Source organism: Poecilia formosa, unplaced genomic scaffold, assembly GCF_000485575.1.
Source record: "Poecilia formosa unplaced genomic scaffold, Poecilia_formosa-5.1.2 Scaffold56, whole genome shotgun sequence".
NCBI lineage: Eukaryota > Metazoa > Chordata > Actinopteri > Cyprinodontiformes > Poeciliidae > Poecilia > Poecilia formosa.
Window position 1 is genome coordinate 615,177 of NW_006799995.1, and position 14,886 is coordinate 630,062.

The 14,886-nt window shown below is 38.8% G+C and overlaps 1 protein-coding gene across 2 annotated transcripts in view; it reads right to left on the reverse strand.

Moving 5' to 3' along the window:
- The window catches only part of cntn3a.2 (contactin 3a, tandem duplicate 2), a 57,854-nt gene that overhangs the window by 5,502 nt on the left and 37,466 nt on the right, over window positions 1–14,886 (reverse strand). For both annotated transcript variants that reach the window (XM_007553330.2, XM_016672157.1), the window contains exons 16-23: window positions 10,503–10,661; window positions 9,166–9,315; window positions 9,010–9,080; window positions 6,831–7,065; window positions 6,236–6,345; window positions 4,049–4,235; window positions 3,725–3,837; window positions 3,424–3,592 (exon numbers count right to left, since the gene is read on the reverse strand). In XM_007553330.2, the coding sequence (XP_007553392.1) occupies window positions 3,424–3,592; window positions 3,725–3,837; window positions 4,049–4,235; window positions 6,236–6,345; window positions 6,831–7,065; window positions 9,010–9,080; window positions 9,166–9,315; window positions 10,503–10,661 (1,194 nt within the window). The remainder of the gene's footprint in view (window positions 1–3,423; window positions 3,593–3,724; window positions 3,838–4,048; window positions 4,236–6,235; window positions 6,346–6,830; window positions 7,066–9,009; window positions 9,081–9,165; window positions 9,316–10,502; window positions 10,662–14,886) is intronic.

Genomic DNA, 14,886 nt, shown 5'->3' on the forward strand with positions numbered 1-14,886 from the left:
TAGGTTTTCTTTTGGCTTTTGCGCCTGACCCTATCTTGAGTATTTTCTTTTTTTTTATTCTTGTATATTTTATTGGACAGTGAGCCTGAGTTGGTTATCAATTATGATTTCGTTCATGAAATATGACCTGCTTGGACTTTGCCTCTTTCCTGCTCCCGAGACTTTCCATTCATTTTGCTCTCATCATTATCTCCCGTCAACAACAAGTTTATCAGCACACAGTCAGTGCCTTTTCTCACCACTATTCCTGGTGCTGCCAGGAATAGTGGTGAGAAAAGGCACTGACTGTGACACTTGACAGGAGGAGGCTCAAGCAACCAGACTGACATTGATAACCTTTATATGTATTAGGGAATGTTTGTAAAACTCCCAGACTCTTTCTAACCTGCTTGCTTTTCCCTGTAAAGATTGATGAGGTGTTGTTCCTCCCTTCTAATAATTAATTTTCATTAGTTGCAATAGGGTGTTTGCAATTATGTCACACAAAGTACCCTCGAGCTACTTAAGAAGACAAACAAGAGAAACAACAGTGACACATTCAGGACTGTCGGAGAAAGTAAGTATTAAAAGCAATTATCGGGGGAAGATAGTGCAGTTTTCAAAGAACACTTCGAATTGAATGGATAAAAGTGCAAATGTAATTGCCAAACATTTCACACATTGACATAAAGAACTACTTGGTGCTGTCCATGAAGCAGACCACCAGTTTATGCCTGATTAATTAGTTTAGAGGAAGAAACACAATATAAAGATTACTTACATTCAACATCAATTGTTTCAACGTCAGTGTTTTCAATCTTGTTTATTATGAGGATTTCGCACTTAAAACTAAGAAAAACACTATATTTAAGATGATCGTATTACATCAGACCAACAGGAAATAAAATATGTAAATAGAAAAATGTAGGCATAATGAAGAGTATGTTCAATACCTGGTTAAAGGTTAGAATTTTCAAAAGGTACTTTTAATCTGAAAGACGAGCCTCATCGGAAACCATATTCTAATTTATTGAGTATTACTGTATACATGAAGGAAAAATAAGATTGTTGCATAAATTTCTCCTATTTTATCTAGTTATGAGCAAATGCTAATAGCATGAGTTTTCAAGTCAACACTTACAAATCCTTAAGTGGATTAAGTTTCTCTGTTATAAGTCTAAAGTCAACATGTACCCAGCCCGCCTAAAATGATCCAACTGACTACTACTGTAGGGACATTTTTTTCTTTTTCAAATTGATGAACATGAGCTAAGACAATAATATGAAAAAAGTTTATGTTTTTAAAATAGAAGTCCAGCTCAAGTCTGCACAAGTATTTTCTGTAGACTTAGACCTAAAGTGAGCAAAATGTACAACAACTCAACATTGTGTTGCCGCTCCAGTACAAGTGTCTGGTTAACAATCAGAATTATGTCCTCCAGAGAAGCAAAGAGTTGAGGTACTTTACAAACACCCTAAAGCTTTAAACTTTCTCTTTGTTTTGTGTCATTTTTTGGGTCCAGCCTCTGTTTGAAACTTTTACAAGGACAGCTATTTTTAGTGTCTGTGAGGTGTTTCAAGAAGCAAGTCAGAGGAAGCACAAAAGCTGTGAAAATCTGTTTAAAAAAGAAAACTATTTTCTACAGAGGCATGTCATGTTTTCTTTCAGGCTGCTATAGCAGAGAGCAAGACTTTGACAGGCGCTGCTCATTTCAATCTATTGTCATTTTGTACTTTTTCCACTTCAAGCCATTTCTTGCCGACTTCTACATGTACATCCATTCAGACCTAGCTGTGGTATGTTTTGTCAAACTGGTAAAAGAGCCAAATTGACCTGGGGCCAACTCCATCAGATGTCAGCCAGGCTGAATGGGGCACAGCAAAGCTCCTGGATTCAGAAATGTTGGCAGTCTTCATTGTTGTCCGGAGTACACACCAGAGCCGGATTTACTCGGGTGCATTTACTTGGGTAACTTTTTGGAGGAGTTTTTCTTCACCATGCTTTCAATTCCCTAAAGAAGGTCCTTTTGACCGCCTGTCTTAACCCTTCCCTCCTGGTCCACATCTGTTATGAAACAATGTGAACAAAGAGTTGGTGTCAGACACGTCAAAAAATGCTCATTAATTATTTTTAATCCAACACCATCTGGAAGGTGGCCAATGCTCTGCGGTGGCTGCCCACCAATAATTTTCAAACGTACTCTATCCTGAAGCATCAGTGCTAATGATGAAAATACCCATGGCTAAAGTCCAGTCAGCTATTCTGTCTTGCACTTTGCGTATGCCAGGCAAATGCTCCATCTTTCAGTTTGTCCTTTTCGGCAATAAATCCATACCTACATTGGCTCCGACAAAAGCAGACGCTGCTCAGCAATCAAACAGTATGCTTCCTTAATACACCAATTACATTAAGTAATTTGACTGGTCCAGCTAAACCACTACACAATAATAATTGGAATCAATAACATTTTGAAAAAATAAACACACTATTAATAGTGAAATCAAAGATAATAAAGCATGCTGTCATTTTTGAAGGTTAGAAAAATGTAATTGATTCAAGTTAACAGGATGACTTATTGCTACCATTGTACATAAACAATATAGGAGCTCCTCCTGCATGCTACTTACAACCACCTTATAAAAATTCAATGGAATTCAAACTGCCTCTTTTAAATGTAATAAAACTCAATCATGCCTTATAATTGTGTGTAAAGGGACCAGGAACCTGATTAAGTTTGATTGCAATCCCAACATTTTCATGACCTTTGTGACTAAATTAACAGTTGTGTGCTGCTGGCTTCTCCTTTATTATGAAATAATGTCTACAGAAAAATCTTCCCTGGAGGGAAAAAAAAGTATAAATGATGCTTGTTTCAGAGAGTTTACATTTTGTAAACAGTGCTTTATGTTTTCACTGCTAATGTGTTTTGCACACATCTTTCACTTTGTGTCTGAAAGAAAAAGGGAAAAAAAAGTGTTTATTTAAAAGAAAAGTCACCATGAAACTCAAACTCCCCTCCAATCTGCTGTTTTTAAGGGATTCGGCACAGAACTTCCAACAATGTAAAGTAGCATTTAGAGGGGAAAACGAGCCCCCCTGGAGCTCCACAAGACAGTAATAGCTCCTAGTAAAAAGAGGGATGCAGACAGAGATGGATGGCGCTGCATATTTCAGCAAAACATGAGCCCAGTAGAGCCAAATTAGGGTGGCAAGGGACATTAGTACTGTTGAGTTAACAGAGGACAAAATGTCCCTGTCAGAACTGAAACGTGTCGAGTGATTTCATTCATAAAAGTCCACAGAAACATTTAACATATAGGTTCTCAGACACAGAGGTACCATGAAATTATAAAAGCAAGAAAACTGGGAGCACACCTCTTTCACCTTTTCAACTCAATAAAATATGAACAAAAAAAAAAAAAACAAAACAAAAAACAACGTACTCAGTCTATGGATCCGTACGGGATCTGAGGCTGGACCCAGGCCTCCCTCACTCAGCGTCTGAATGCGAATGATGTAGTCGTCTTCGTTCTCAGGGAGGGTCAAGTCTGCTGTCGAATTGGCCGTCGTGAACGTGTTTACCTCTTTGTGTCTCTGTCTCCAGAACGAAAGCTGAGCAAGGGAGGGAGGGCAAACAAGTGAAAAGACACAACGTAAATATGTGTCCTCGCAGCAGACTCTGTTCTCACAGCTTATTGTGTGGCATTAATAAACGGCGCCATTGCCAAGCGCGGAGAAACTCACTTGATATCCTGTAACTTCTGACTCTGATTCCATTGCCACCACAGGCTCCCAGTAAAGAGACAGCTGAGAGCCAATTAGGGTCCATTCCACATTCAGCGGTGGCTGGGCAGGCGCTGCATGAGATAAAAATGATTTATTTCAGAGTGTGGGCACAGAAGCAAATGACTGTATTATTGGCATACTGGGATCATCACATTACCATATCTGGCTGTTTTTAAAATCAATATTAGCGAAGGATATTGTTTTTACGGTTTTGCAAAGAAAAGGCCCGGTTCAAAGCAAACGCAGGCTTTTGCTAAACGATCACCGAGCGCTGCAACTTACGTGGCTTTTTTGTGGTGACATTGATTGCAGGGAGGAAAGGGCCGGTGCCCGCTGTGTTGAAGGCGCTAACTGTTAAAAAGTACTGCGTGTTTCCTGCCAAGTTGTTTACTGTGACTGAGGTTTGGTTCCAAGGCACTCTAACCTTCCCCATCGTTTCCGGTTTGGTGTCATCCTCCCAGTAAACCACCTTTACAAAACAAAGAGCAGATGCAACACAAATGTTACACTACCTCATGAAAAAGATTACCTCCTGAACAATTTAGTTTCTTTTTTTTTTTTTGCATTTTGCCACATTAGAGCCACACGTTTCAATGCCTTTTAATAAGGTTTTCTATAATATACCTGCATATATTTGGGAAGATGAAGAAAAAATATGAAGAAAAAATATGAATAATTTTCAACCTTTCTGTTGTGCTTTGTACTTAGTTGCAATTACTATGATGCTTCCAGGGTAACTAATAGCCTGCAGCAGTCACCAAATTACTAAACAAAGTCCGCCTGAGTACAATTCTATCCAATGCGATGGTTCTGTGAGGGATTTTCAAAGTTTTTTCAAGACAACTTCATTTTTGAGAACCAGAGTTAGACTAAAAGGCTGAAAAACAGTTGAAGCTGGAAAGCAGGTTTACTTTCTAGCATGACAACAAGGCTAAACTTAGGGCTGTTTATTTAAACTGACAGCTTGAGCAAGGTACAATGGAATGGTTTAAATTGAAGCACATTCACCTGTAATAATAGCCTTGTGAAAGTCCTGTCCTAAATGCAAACCAAAATTTATGGCAACAATTGACTTGAATTGATGTTTCACAGACACTTTCCATCCAATCTGACAAAGCTAAAAATGTTTTTCATTTTTTCTCAAGGAATATATTTAAAATTGCTTGCAGCCCAGAGTCATGCTCTACTTTGAGTTGATCTATTGCACAAAAAGCCCAATAAAATATATTAAGGTTCTGGGTTGAAAAGCCAAGAAATATATAAAGAAAAAAAGTTTCAGGGGCATGAATAATTTTCTAAAATATATAAAAATATATATTTATATATATATTTTTAGATCTGACTAAAATGTGTTTAAACTGGTTCCATACAGGCGAAAGCTTAGCTTTGACATAATGCTGCTGGGTGCATCTTTTAAGGAGAGGTGAGCTTTGATGATCCACTTGCTTCTAGAAACCTCAGCTATGCTAAACATCAGAGAAAGAATGGCAACGTAATTTAGGCCAGAAATCATGGATCATGGGTTTCCTTTTATCTATTTCTTTAAGGATTTTTTTTTGTAAAATCAGTTCTTGAAACGGAATAAATGATGGCATCAAAACCCAACACTTTGGCTACGGTAAAAAATACATTAAAACAGTAAATTAAGGTTATGTTCCCCCTTTTAATCCAGCTAAATCATGAAAAACAATTAGATAAATTAACATTTTGTCAGTCAACCCATGGATTTATTGCCCGTTATTTAACTCTGCAATACATCATGCGCTGCAAAATAAAGAATGAAATTTAAATAATTGCACTAATTGGAGTCTGACTAATTAAATTTTAAATTGATATATACAATAATTAATCATTTGTATCACTCGTAGTAATTAGTATAACAATAGATGTTGCTAGTGAGCATCCAGCCCATTCTTGCTTTCATTCCGATCTTCTCTGTTCGGTACAAAAAAGAAACACAGCTTACTTTTTATTTTACATGTTAATCAGGTGATCACCGTTTGTGACAGTAAACTCAGCCACAACCTGCTTTTTGAGGTTCAAAATCGATCAATCCCGTTTTGTATTCAGTCAAAAGACAGCACATTGTTATAGTTACTATAATTTGGGGTGTGAAATACTGGTCTTCTGACATGACGCTTTGGGGTCATGTGTATCATGATTTTGCATAAATGACAGTCGGTCTAAAGCGAGCCCACGGACGGGCAATTTTCCTTTCTTCCCCCGAAAGAAGTCTGACATGTTTTCCTGTCATGTTGATACAAAGAAGTGTATAATTCCAGTCAGGGGGGAAGTGGAGGAAGGAACGTGAGGATGCCATTTCCATGGCGACGCAGTTTGGAAGAGACATATTTGAGGTGCAAGCTGAGGTGATGACAGGCGGTTTCAATTGTGTCGTCTTTGATATCTGTTTCCATTTATATGAGTAAAAAAAAAAAAGAAAAAAAAAAAAGAAGAAAATGACGATACCTCATAGCCCAGAACCCTTTCAGGGGTGATGGTGAGAGCTTGCCAATTCACCTCAATCTCAGAGGCTGCGACACTTCGGGCCCAAACCCCTGCTGGCATTCCGCTTGGCTCTGAAAAAAAAACAGACGACACGAGACCGAACATTTCTGTCAGGACGAAGCGACACGGAGGTAAGCAGAGAACACTTTTTTTTGTGAATTTTACATTTACAAATCTTGATCAGGGCTCAGATGAGTCACCTCACAAAGGTCCCGCTAGTAAATAGACACACACTAAGGCACAAACTGACTGCCTCTCCGTGTGCCGAGAGGGAGCATAGATCTAAATGCCAACTGTTTTTTTTTTTTTTTTTTTTTTACCTTGGTAAAGCTGTTCAAGTGAGTGGTGATATTTGGAGAAAAAGGCACTATCTACTCTTACACAAATGTCTTGCAATTGTGCCTCACATTTTCTGCCTTTCTCTTGCTTTAAAAGGGATTTCTAGAGCCTAAAGCAGCAGATGCAGTAAAAACCACTTTTGTGATCTTTGTCCTTTTCAGAGAGAGAAACAGCTTTCAAGCTTTGCCAAGTCCTGCCCCATTATGTCCATCCTTACCTGTCTCTGCAGAGTAGATGGTGACTACGGGGCTGAAGGGGCCCTGCCCTTTGCTGTTGTAAGTGCCCACCTTCACGTGAAATGGAGAGAAGGGCGCGAGGCTGTCATTACGGTACACGTAGCGGGACGCGCCGGGGGCCGAGGTGGCCACGTGCGTCCAGCTGACTTCTCCGAAGGCGCGGAAGGCAATGATGTAGCCGAAGCTCTCGCCATTCTGCAGTTCTTCAGGGACGGGCTGAGAGTGAAACACAAAACTATAGTGATATTAAAATATATACAGACCAGTCACACTCATTCCGGCGCTGGCCGGGCGCAATCGGCACAGACTCAGGCGTGCGTGACCCATAAATTGCTTCCGTGACCTGCTACCAGAGATATTGAAATGAAAAGCAAGATGTGATTTTAAAAGGCCTCTGCGCTCATTACAGACCATGCGGGGAGTTTTTAAAATAAAAGCGAATCTGCATTTAATAAAATAGGAAATCAGCACGCTAACTCGGAGCTTAATCTTATTTGACAGCCACCAAGCTAGTTTATTTCAGTGGCAGATTTAATCACTGTAGACTTGAATGAGCTGCGGTAATTTGAAACTGATCGTATTCTCATAAACTACGCACAGCATCTCGCAGAAGTATTCACACCCCTTGGACTTTTCCAAAATTTTCCGCAGTACAACACATATGTCGATTGTATTTTATGCAACAAACCAACAAAGTGATGCATAATTAAGAGGAAGAAAAAGTGAAGGATTTTCAGAAAAAAAAAATCTAAAAAGGATGGTGTGAATTTGTTCTCACGCCTCCTTAATCCGACACCCCGAAAGAAAATCTTCAGCTCGACATGTAAAGCAAACAGAATCCACTTGACTGACATTTAACCTAATCATGAATGCAGCTCTTCTGTGAATGCCTCAAGGGTTCGTTTGAGAACACTAGAAGCCTCTTAAAGACCAACGAACACAAAAGACAGGCCAGGAATAAAAATTGTGGAGAACTTTAATGCCAAGCTTTCAACACTTCACACTCTCTAATCAGTTTTCCCAATTTGGAGTACAACTAATGGCAAAAACCTATCAATATGTGACCATGTATTTAAACTGACAGGCCAGGCAAGGAGAAGATTAGTAAAAAAAAAATAAAAATAAGCAGCCAAGAGGCCTGTGGTAGCTATGGAGGAGAAGCAGGGATCAACAGCTCAGGTTGGAGGATCTGTTTTCATGGTATCTATAAATGGTGCCTGAACAAATCTGGGCATTATAGAGGAGTAGCAAGAAGAAAGTCATTGTTGAAAGAATGCAAGAAGTTGTGTTTATAGGAAACACACGTGACTGTGTGCAGGTCTAATGAGACCAACATTCAGCTTTTTAAATCGCCAAGCAAATAATAGTGTGTGGTGGAAGATTAACAAACCGGATTATATAGAGCATTTTTACACTGACACACGGAGATGGCAGCATCATTCCACTGGGTTGCATTTCTACGACAAGAACAGTAAAGCTGTTCATGGTAAGATGGATGGGCAAAAATATGCGACAGAAAATACAGGACTCTGGACTACGGACGAGGTTCTCCTTGAAGTAGGCCAATAACTCAACTCATACAGCCAGAGCTCAATGAGACAAAGAAAATTAAAGCATATTCACAGGTTAGGATGGTTAAAACAATGTCCAGACCTAAATCCATTTGAGAACTTGTGGGGAGCAAATTGATAAAATTGATCCAAAAGTCATCTGTCATATTAAAGCAGTTTCACAAAGAAGAGAAGGCGAACGCTTTTGTCTTTTAATGTACAATCCTGGCAACAACATAACCCTAAAACGACGGATTCTACAAAGTATTAGTATACAAATGTGTGCCACGTTTTCCAAAAATTCAATTTGTACAAACCCCTTTTGTGATTACACTTTACGATTAAACTGTCACGTGTTAGTTTGTGACATAAAATCTCAGTAGAATACATGCCTAGGATGAAACATAGCAAATTATGGAAGGCTTCAAGGGACATAAATACTTCGACAAACTATAAACGTACATTAGCATTTCCTCCACGTTAATGATGCAGAAATAAATAAAACCAAAATGCGTCATCGGACTTCCCCTGACCTCGCGCAAGGATAAAAAGGACCGACTGTAAACTCAGTCAGTAACAGATAGAGGAGAACATAAGACTGATGACTTACCTCCCATGTGATGACCAGTTCATATCTGCTTCCACCCCCTCCACCCACATCACCTGGGGCTGCATCTGGAACTGCAGAACAAAACGCCTTGTCCAACTCATCTACATGTATGCAAAACAAAGCGGCGGCGCTCGGTGTTACGTGAATTCACCGCACCTGCGTCCTCTGTTCTCGTCTTCACCGACACGGGACTGGGTTCCCCGACTCCGACGCCGTTTCTGGCCAATACCCGGAACTCGTATTCGACCCAGGCGTTCAGATCAACCACAATAGCTGTGTGGATGTTGCCATCAATTACCTCTGGAACTGGAAGAAATTAGACAGCGTGATAGAAACTGGCTGTATATTATAGATAAGGTCACTAACGTGAAACGTGAATATAAATAACCTCTTTTATAGCATTTAATAGTAGAAAAAAAAACAGGAAGGTAAAAAGTAAGTTTAGAAAGTCACATGAGTTCACATAATATCTCACTACAGTAGAAAACTACCATTGCAAGAACTACACTTAAGTTTTTTGTGCTCAGTTAGATTTTCATGAGCAAAGATTTTGAAACTAAATGAACACCACAGAGATAAATACATTCATTTGAACCGACAATGAAAAATTTTCATTTGAAATCCTTCATCTAAAAATTCAAGAGAATGACAAACCAAAGCAAAATTTTAAAAAGGCTTTGCAGTAAGCACGGATGTCTGCAAAATACTAAATTGCCACAGCATTAATTCAGTTTGCAGCTTGTGGGGAGGATAGGGAGCATTGATTTTTAATGGTGTTCAACATTTTGTAAGCTTTAAATAGGAAATTGGTCTGCAAAATGTTGTAATATTTCTAATAATATATGCAGAGTATAGAGAAATAAATAAATATATTCCATCTAAAAAAAATTCTTATTTAATTTGACAATTTTCATTTTCTGTACTTTATTTTTATCCTTTTTTTCTCACTTTTTTAGTCTGTATTTATTACATTTTTTATTGTACATTGATTTATTTGGGTGGCGTACATAACTTCCAAATTCTTTGTCAGATTTTATTTAATGTATACATCATGATGCTTTAAAGGTTAATTTAGAAGCCTTTGCAAAGAACCGTAAAGATGCTTCTTTAAGATTAAAGTCTTGTGAACTTGGCAGAAATCTGCTCTGCTCTTGGTCTCTACTCTCACTAAGTGTTGGTGAAGATGCTAAAAGGAGTTTGAGGACATTGAGTGCACAAAACTTTAAATGTCCCAAATACGAAAGGCTCAATTTGTCCAAAAGAATGCTTGTTTTTTATTGACTTCTTTTTCATCAAATTACTTGATTGCATTCACTTTATTCAAGAAACAAGAAGGAAATACCAGCTAAAAATTGATCACTCAGGTGGAATGGCAATTGAATTTAAGAAAGCCAAGTGTGCATACATTAAATGTGGCTTCATGTTAGAAAATAATCTGAAACGTCATAAAAACACATCAATTAATATGCTTTAAGATGCAAATATATATCTACCTGTATTGACCCGCTGCCAGCCCACAGTGAACGGAGTTTTTGTCTGGATGATGTAGCTGGTGATGGGGCTACCGTTGTCTCTGCCGGGGCTCCACGCCAGCTGGGCCGTGCTGTCGGTCACCTCCTCCACCGTCACCGATTCCGGGGGGCTGGGAGGGCCTGGCTCAAACACAGGGAACAGACACTGTGAGGAAGTCGCACATTGCCGAAGATGCACAGACGATGGCTCTGCTGCACAAGCAGAGTGTGGGGTGTGTGTTTCCACATTCTGCGAGGGGAAAAAAAATATGCGAGCAACAGCCCACAGTCGTCGGAAAACACACATCCAAACCCAAACTGTAATGTTCCACGGCTCCGAAGCGGCGCCCTTCATGTGGAATTAAAAGTTAATTCAGGATTTATCCTCCTCTTTCCCCCCTCCAACATGTAATCCCTGCCTTTCATAGTCCTCCCGGTAATGGATCGATTGAAACAACGGAGGAGTGTGGAGTCAAATTAAAAGCTAAAAGATGAAGACGGGGCCCCTCGCAGCCCCGAGGAGCCAAAGTTTTATCATTTATTTGAATTATCCCACCAATTAAGCGGTGTGATGTTTTACTTTAGCTCCCTGTTTTATTGGATGTGTTGGCTCATCAGAAATAATGGACCACTGGAGAACAGTGAGTCAGACTGCTGAATAATAAGAATAATAAAAAAAGAAAATGGCATCAACTCTGCTCAGAGAAGCAGCTTCTAATTTAAAGCTAAACATTTTCATTATTGACTTGATTTTAGTAAATAATCTGGGTAAAAGAAAAAACAAAACAGTGATATACAACGAGTAACGGCTGAGCTACAGCTTACACACTACTGCCCTCAAATATTTACCCTTAAAGCTGTGGCTTTAGAGATATTGATCACTTTAAAACTCATTAGTGGCTCCCAATAACAAAAAAAACAAAAAACTTTAATATGCTGGCCTCATTAATACATATTAATGGGCCAGACAATCAAGGATCAATTCCTTATCCTCTTAATTATATTTGGTTGGCTGAAGGCAACAGGATGCAGCGAGTCTCCCTGGAGCGTTTCAAAGATCTCTCATTAACATGGGCAGACGAGTGTCAGTCTGGGTCTTTATTTCTCACTCGGTGCAGGCAGACGGCAATATTATGCTGATTTGATTTGAATCTCACCCAACTTTGTGAAATGTACACTCTCTCTCTTGTCAGTCCTGAATATCAGAGTGGCGAAACAATGACAAATCTCAAGCAGTAAACGGAACAGAGTGACTGACGTGCCTCTTTTATTTTTTCCCAGGGCCACGATGGGGATGCAGCTGTCAAACTATAGCGAGGAGCGTCCTCCGAGCGGTTTGAATGTTATTGACCACGATGTTATCTTTACACGGCGACCTTCTCCATCGCCGTCCTCCTCATCCAGAGGAGTGTTTGTGAGGCATCATCTGAAGCATTAACTGCTGCTATTGTGGAAAACAAGCACCCGGATGATCACTCAAGAGCCTTTTGTGTCAGAAGCGATTATCATTGACCTTCAGTGCGGCGAGGGGAGGGGACCAAAAACAAGACTGAAAATCACACTCTGAAACATGACTAAAACAGAGGGTTATAAAGAAAAAAAATGTGAAAATAACACTGGTAATCGCATTTGCTGTGACTACAAAGGCCAACGTGTGTTGTTTATTTCTTTACTCGGACTGTAACAATCAAAATAGAGAATGATTACGACTGATAAGCCCCATGAGTTGTTGCCACCGGGTTAATGAATGAGCTTTCATTTACTTTAGCAAGAAAGTCAATAGCTTTTGATTGCATTTGGAAAGGCTTATATGACAGAAGAATAATAAAAATTTTTTTTCCAAAATTTAACTGTACCGCTTCACTCCTACGACCTTTTCTTTCTTGATACACGACATTAAATCTCAACTGAGAACGGTCAGGATTACTGAAAATTATTTCCATTCACAAGATGTCACAGAAAGTTCTTCCTACTCTCTTTAAAGGTTTTAAACTTTTGATTAATTTACAGCTTATATACAGTCGCTTAAAGGCCAACCAGTAGATGTTTTTAAGGAAACACGTCAAACACATTTCTTTCTTCTGTAACATCAAGGCGAAATAAAAAGAAAAACATTAGAGTAGAAACTGATGTAAACTTTTGAATTGCAAGACAGTTGTCTCTCTCATTATGTCACCATTTGCCAAATTGCAATGACTTTGGTAATACTGATTGACCTAAACCCCAAAACTTTAGTTTGATTTTAGCTTAGACAATCCACAAAATCATTTTTCACTATTTGTAGTGACAACGCAGTCTGATTTCTTTCTAGTCCATGAATATCCACTGCTAGCGAAAGCACTAGCTGCTTTTTCGCAACTAGACATGCTAGCCTCACAAATCGTGAACAATATGTTTGAAAGATAGGCTAAAAACGGCTGCTCTGTAATCGTTTTTTCAATGTTTTATTAATAGATTAGAATGATTTCCTAGAGTAGAGCTGCATCCAGCGCAGCGACTCTTCTCCAACACCACCTCTGCTCCTAATAAGAATAATTAATGACCGTTTAAGTCAGGACGGTTTCCTAAATTAAACTCTACAGTGACCATAAAATGAAAGGATAATTTAACAATTTAACACATCTAATTGTAAATCAGGCCTTATCTCGGACTGCCTTGCACTTTATTTTAAATTCAAAAGAACTCATGCCATATGTCTGACTTTTGTGTTCTTGCGCCTGCAATTTTTTTTTTAAAAGATAAGAAAGTTAAGCTGCAACATAACTTACACACAAAACCTTCTGACAGTAGCAAAGAGGATTTCGTCATTCATAGATTTCTAATGTACCAGCAATAAGAATCTCAGTAATGCCACAGTTTAGAAAAAAAAAGAAAAAGTCAAAAGTTTACTTACTATAAATGTATAACAGTCAAATTATTAATAATCATCTTTTAAAAATACAGACAGCTTTCATTTAAAGCTCCTTGCAAGAGACAAGACGGCTACAGCATCACACCAGCTTGAAATTAGCGTCGACACAAAAGAATTGCTACTGGCGCTTCGCAAATCGCTAAGTGCTGATGTAGACTGCATCTTCAGTTGCTTACAAGGCTAGACAGGTGGCATATAATTTACTTCACATTTATCGTTCACATCAAATGCTTAGCTATAATTCAACATCTACCTCCCGAATCAAGTAAGTGTTACTGCAAAGCCAATTAACATCTCTCAATCTGAAGTTCATGCATCTGTAATGTAAATGCTGCCTTAACCACAGCAGCTTGTTCTAGCTAATAAAAACTGAACAAATGTAATTGCCTTTTATTTCAATAGGAAGGAGCAGATCTTTCTTTTCAATGATCATCAATACCATTCAGAGGTTTCTTAATGGATCTCTTTATCTGCCGTGTAAACAAAAGAAGTGAAGGTCAGTGAGATGAACCTTTTTCCATTTCTGTTTTTGTAATTAAGTAGTCTGCCAGGTGGTTTACTGCATCAGCATATAATATAACCATACATTGATTAGCAGCCCTCAAGCTGAGTCAGATTATTCAAAAGGAGGGATGAAAAAAAAAAGACTAATCAGACTTTGAAATCTCTTTGAGAGAATCCAATTTTAAGAGGGTGTAAGGAAATTATAGTTCTTTAGAGTATTCTTTGTCAAGTGCTCAAAAGCACGAGATGCACTGTGAGCCGTGAAGCAAAATATTATTTGCTCTGATTCAGTCAAGTGGAGCAAAGTAGAATGGATGACTCAACGGGGATAGAAAACAAAATGCAATCTAGGCTCTGCGGCGGTAAAAGAAGAAGAATGTTTTGTGAAGACCCAAACGGGTTTACCTAAAAATTACAAAGTAAATGACAAAACCAGACAGAGCTAAAGAAAGGAATTACCCAAATAATTGATAGACAATTGAAGTCAGAACCTATTAGCACCCTTTTTATGGCTCACCCTCGATGTGAAGGGTGTCGATGACTGTCTTCGACTTTAGCAGTTTTCCTTCTGTTGTCCTTCTGTCCCAGACAGAGACGGTTGAAAGAATCCGGAAACCTTTGCAGGTGTTTTGAGTTAATTAAGCTAATCTGTAGTCATTTTTGCGATCAATTGGAAAAACCTTCTCCTGGGACCGCTCTCTCACACACGCTCACAGAAGGAACGCTAGGAAAAAATACTTTGTTCTTCTTGCATCATCCAATACATAGTTCTTAAAAATAAATCATAAGTAGATAAAAGTGGTATTTGTGCAAACCGGAGTGAGGAAATGGGCTAGAAAATTCAGAGTCAAGATTACAGAATTGGTCACTGCTGTCTAAATGGTTCAATCATGAACTGCTTGGACGAAGGTGATGTTAGGATTTGTTGGTGTTTTGGGCTTCATTTAAGTT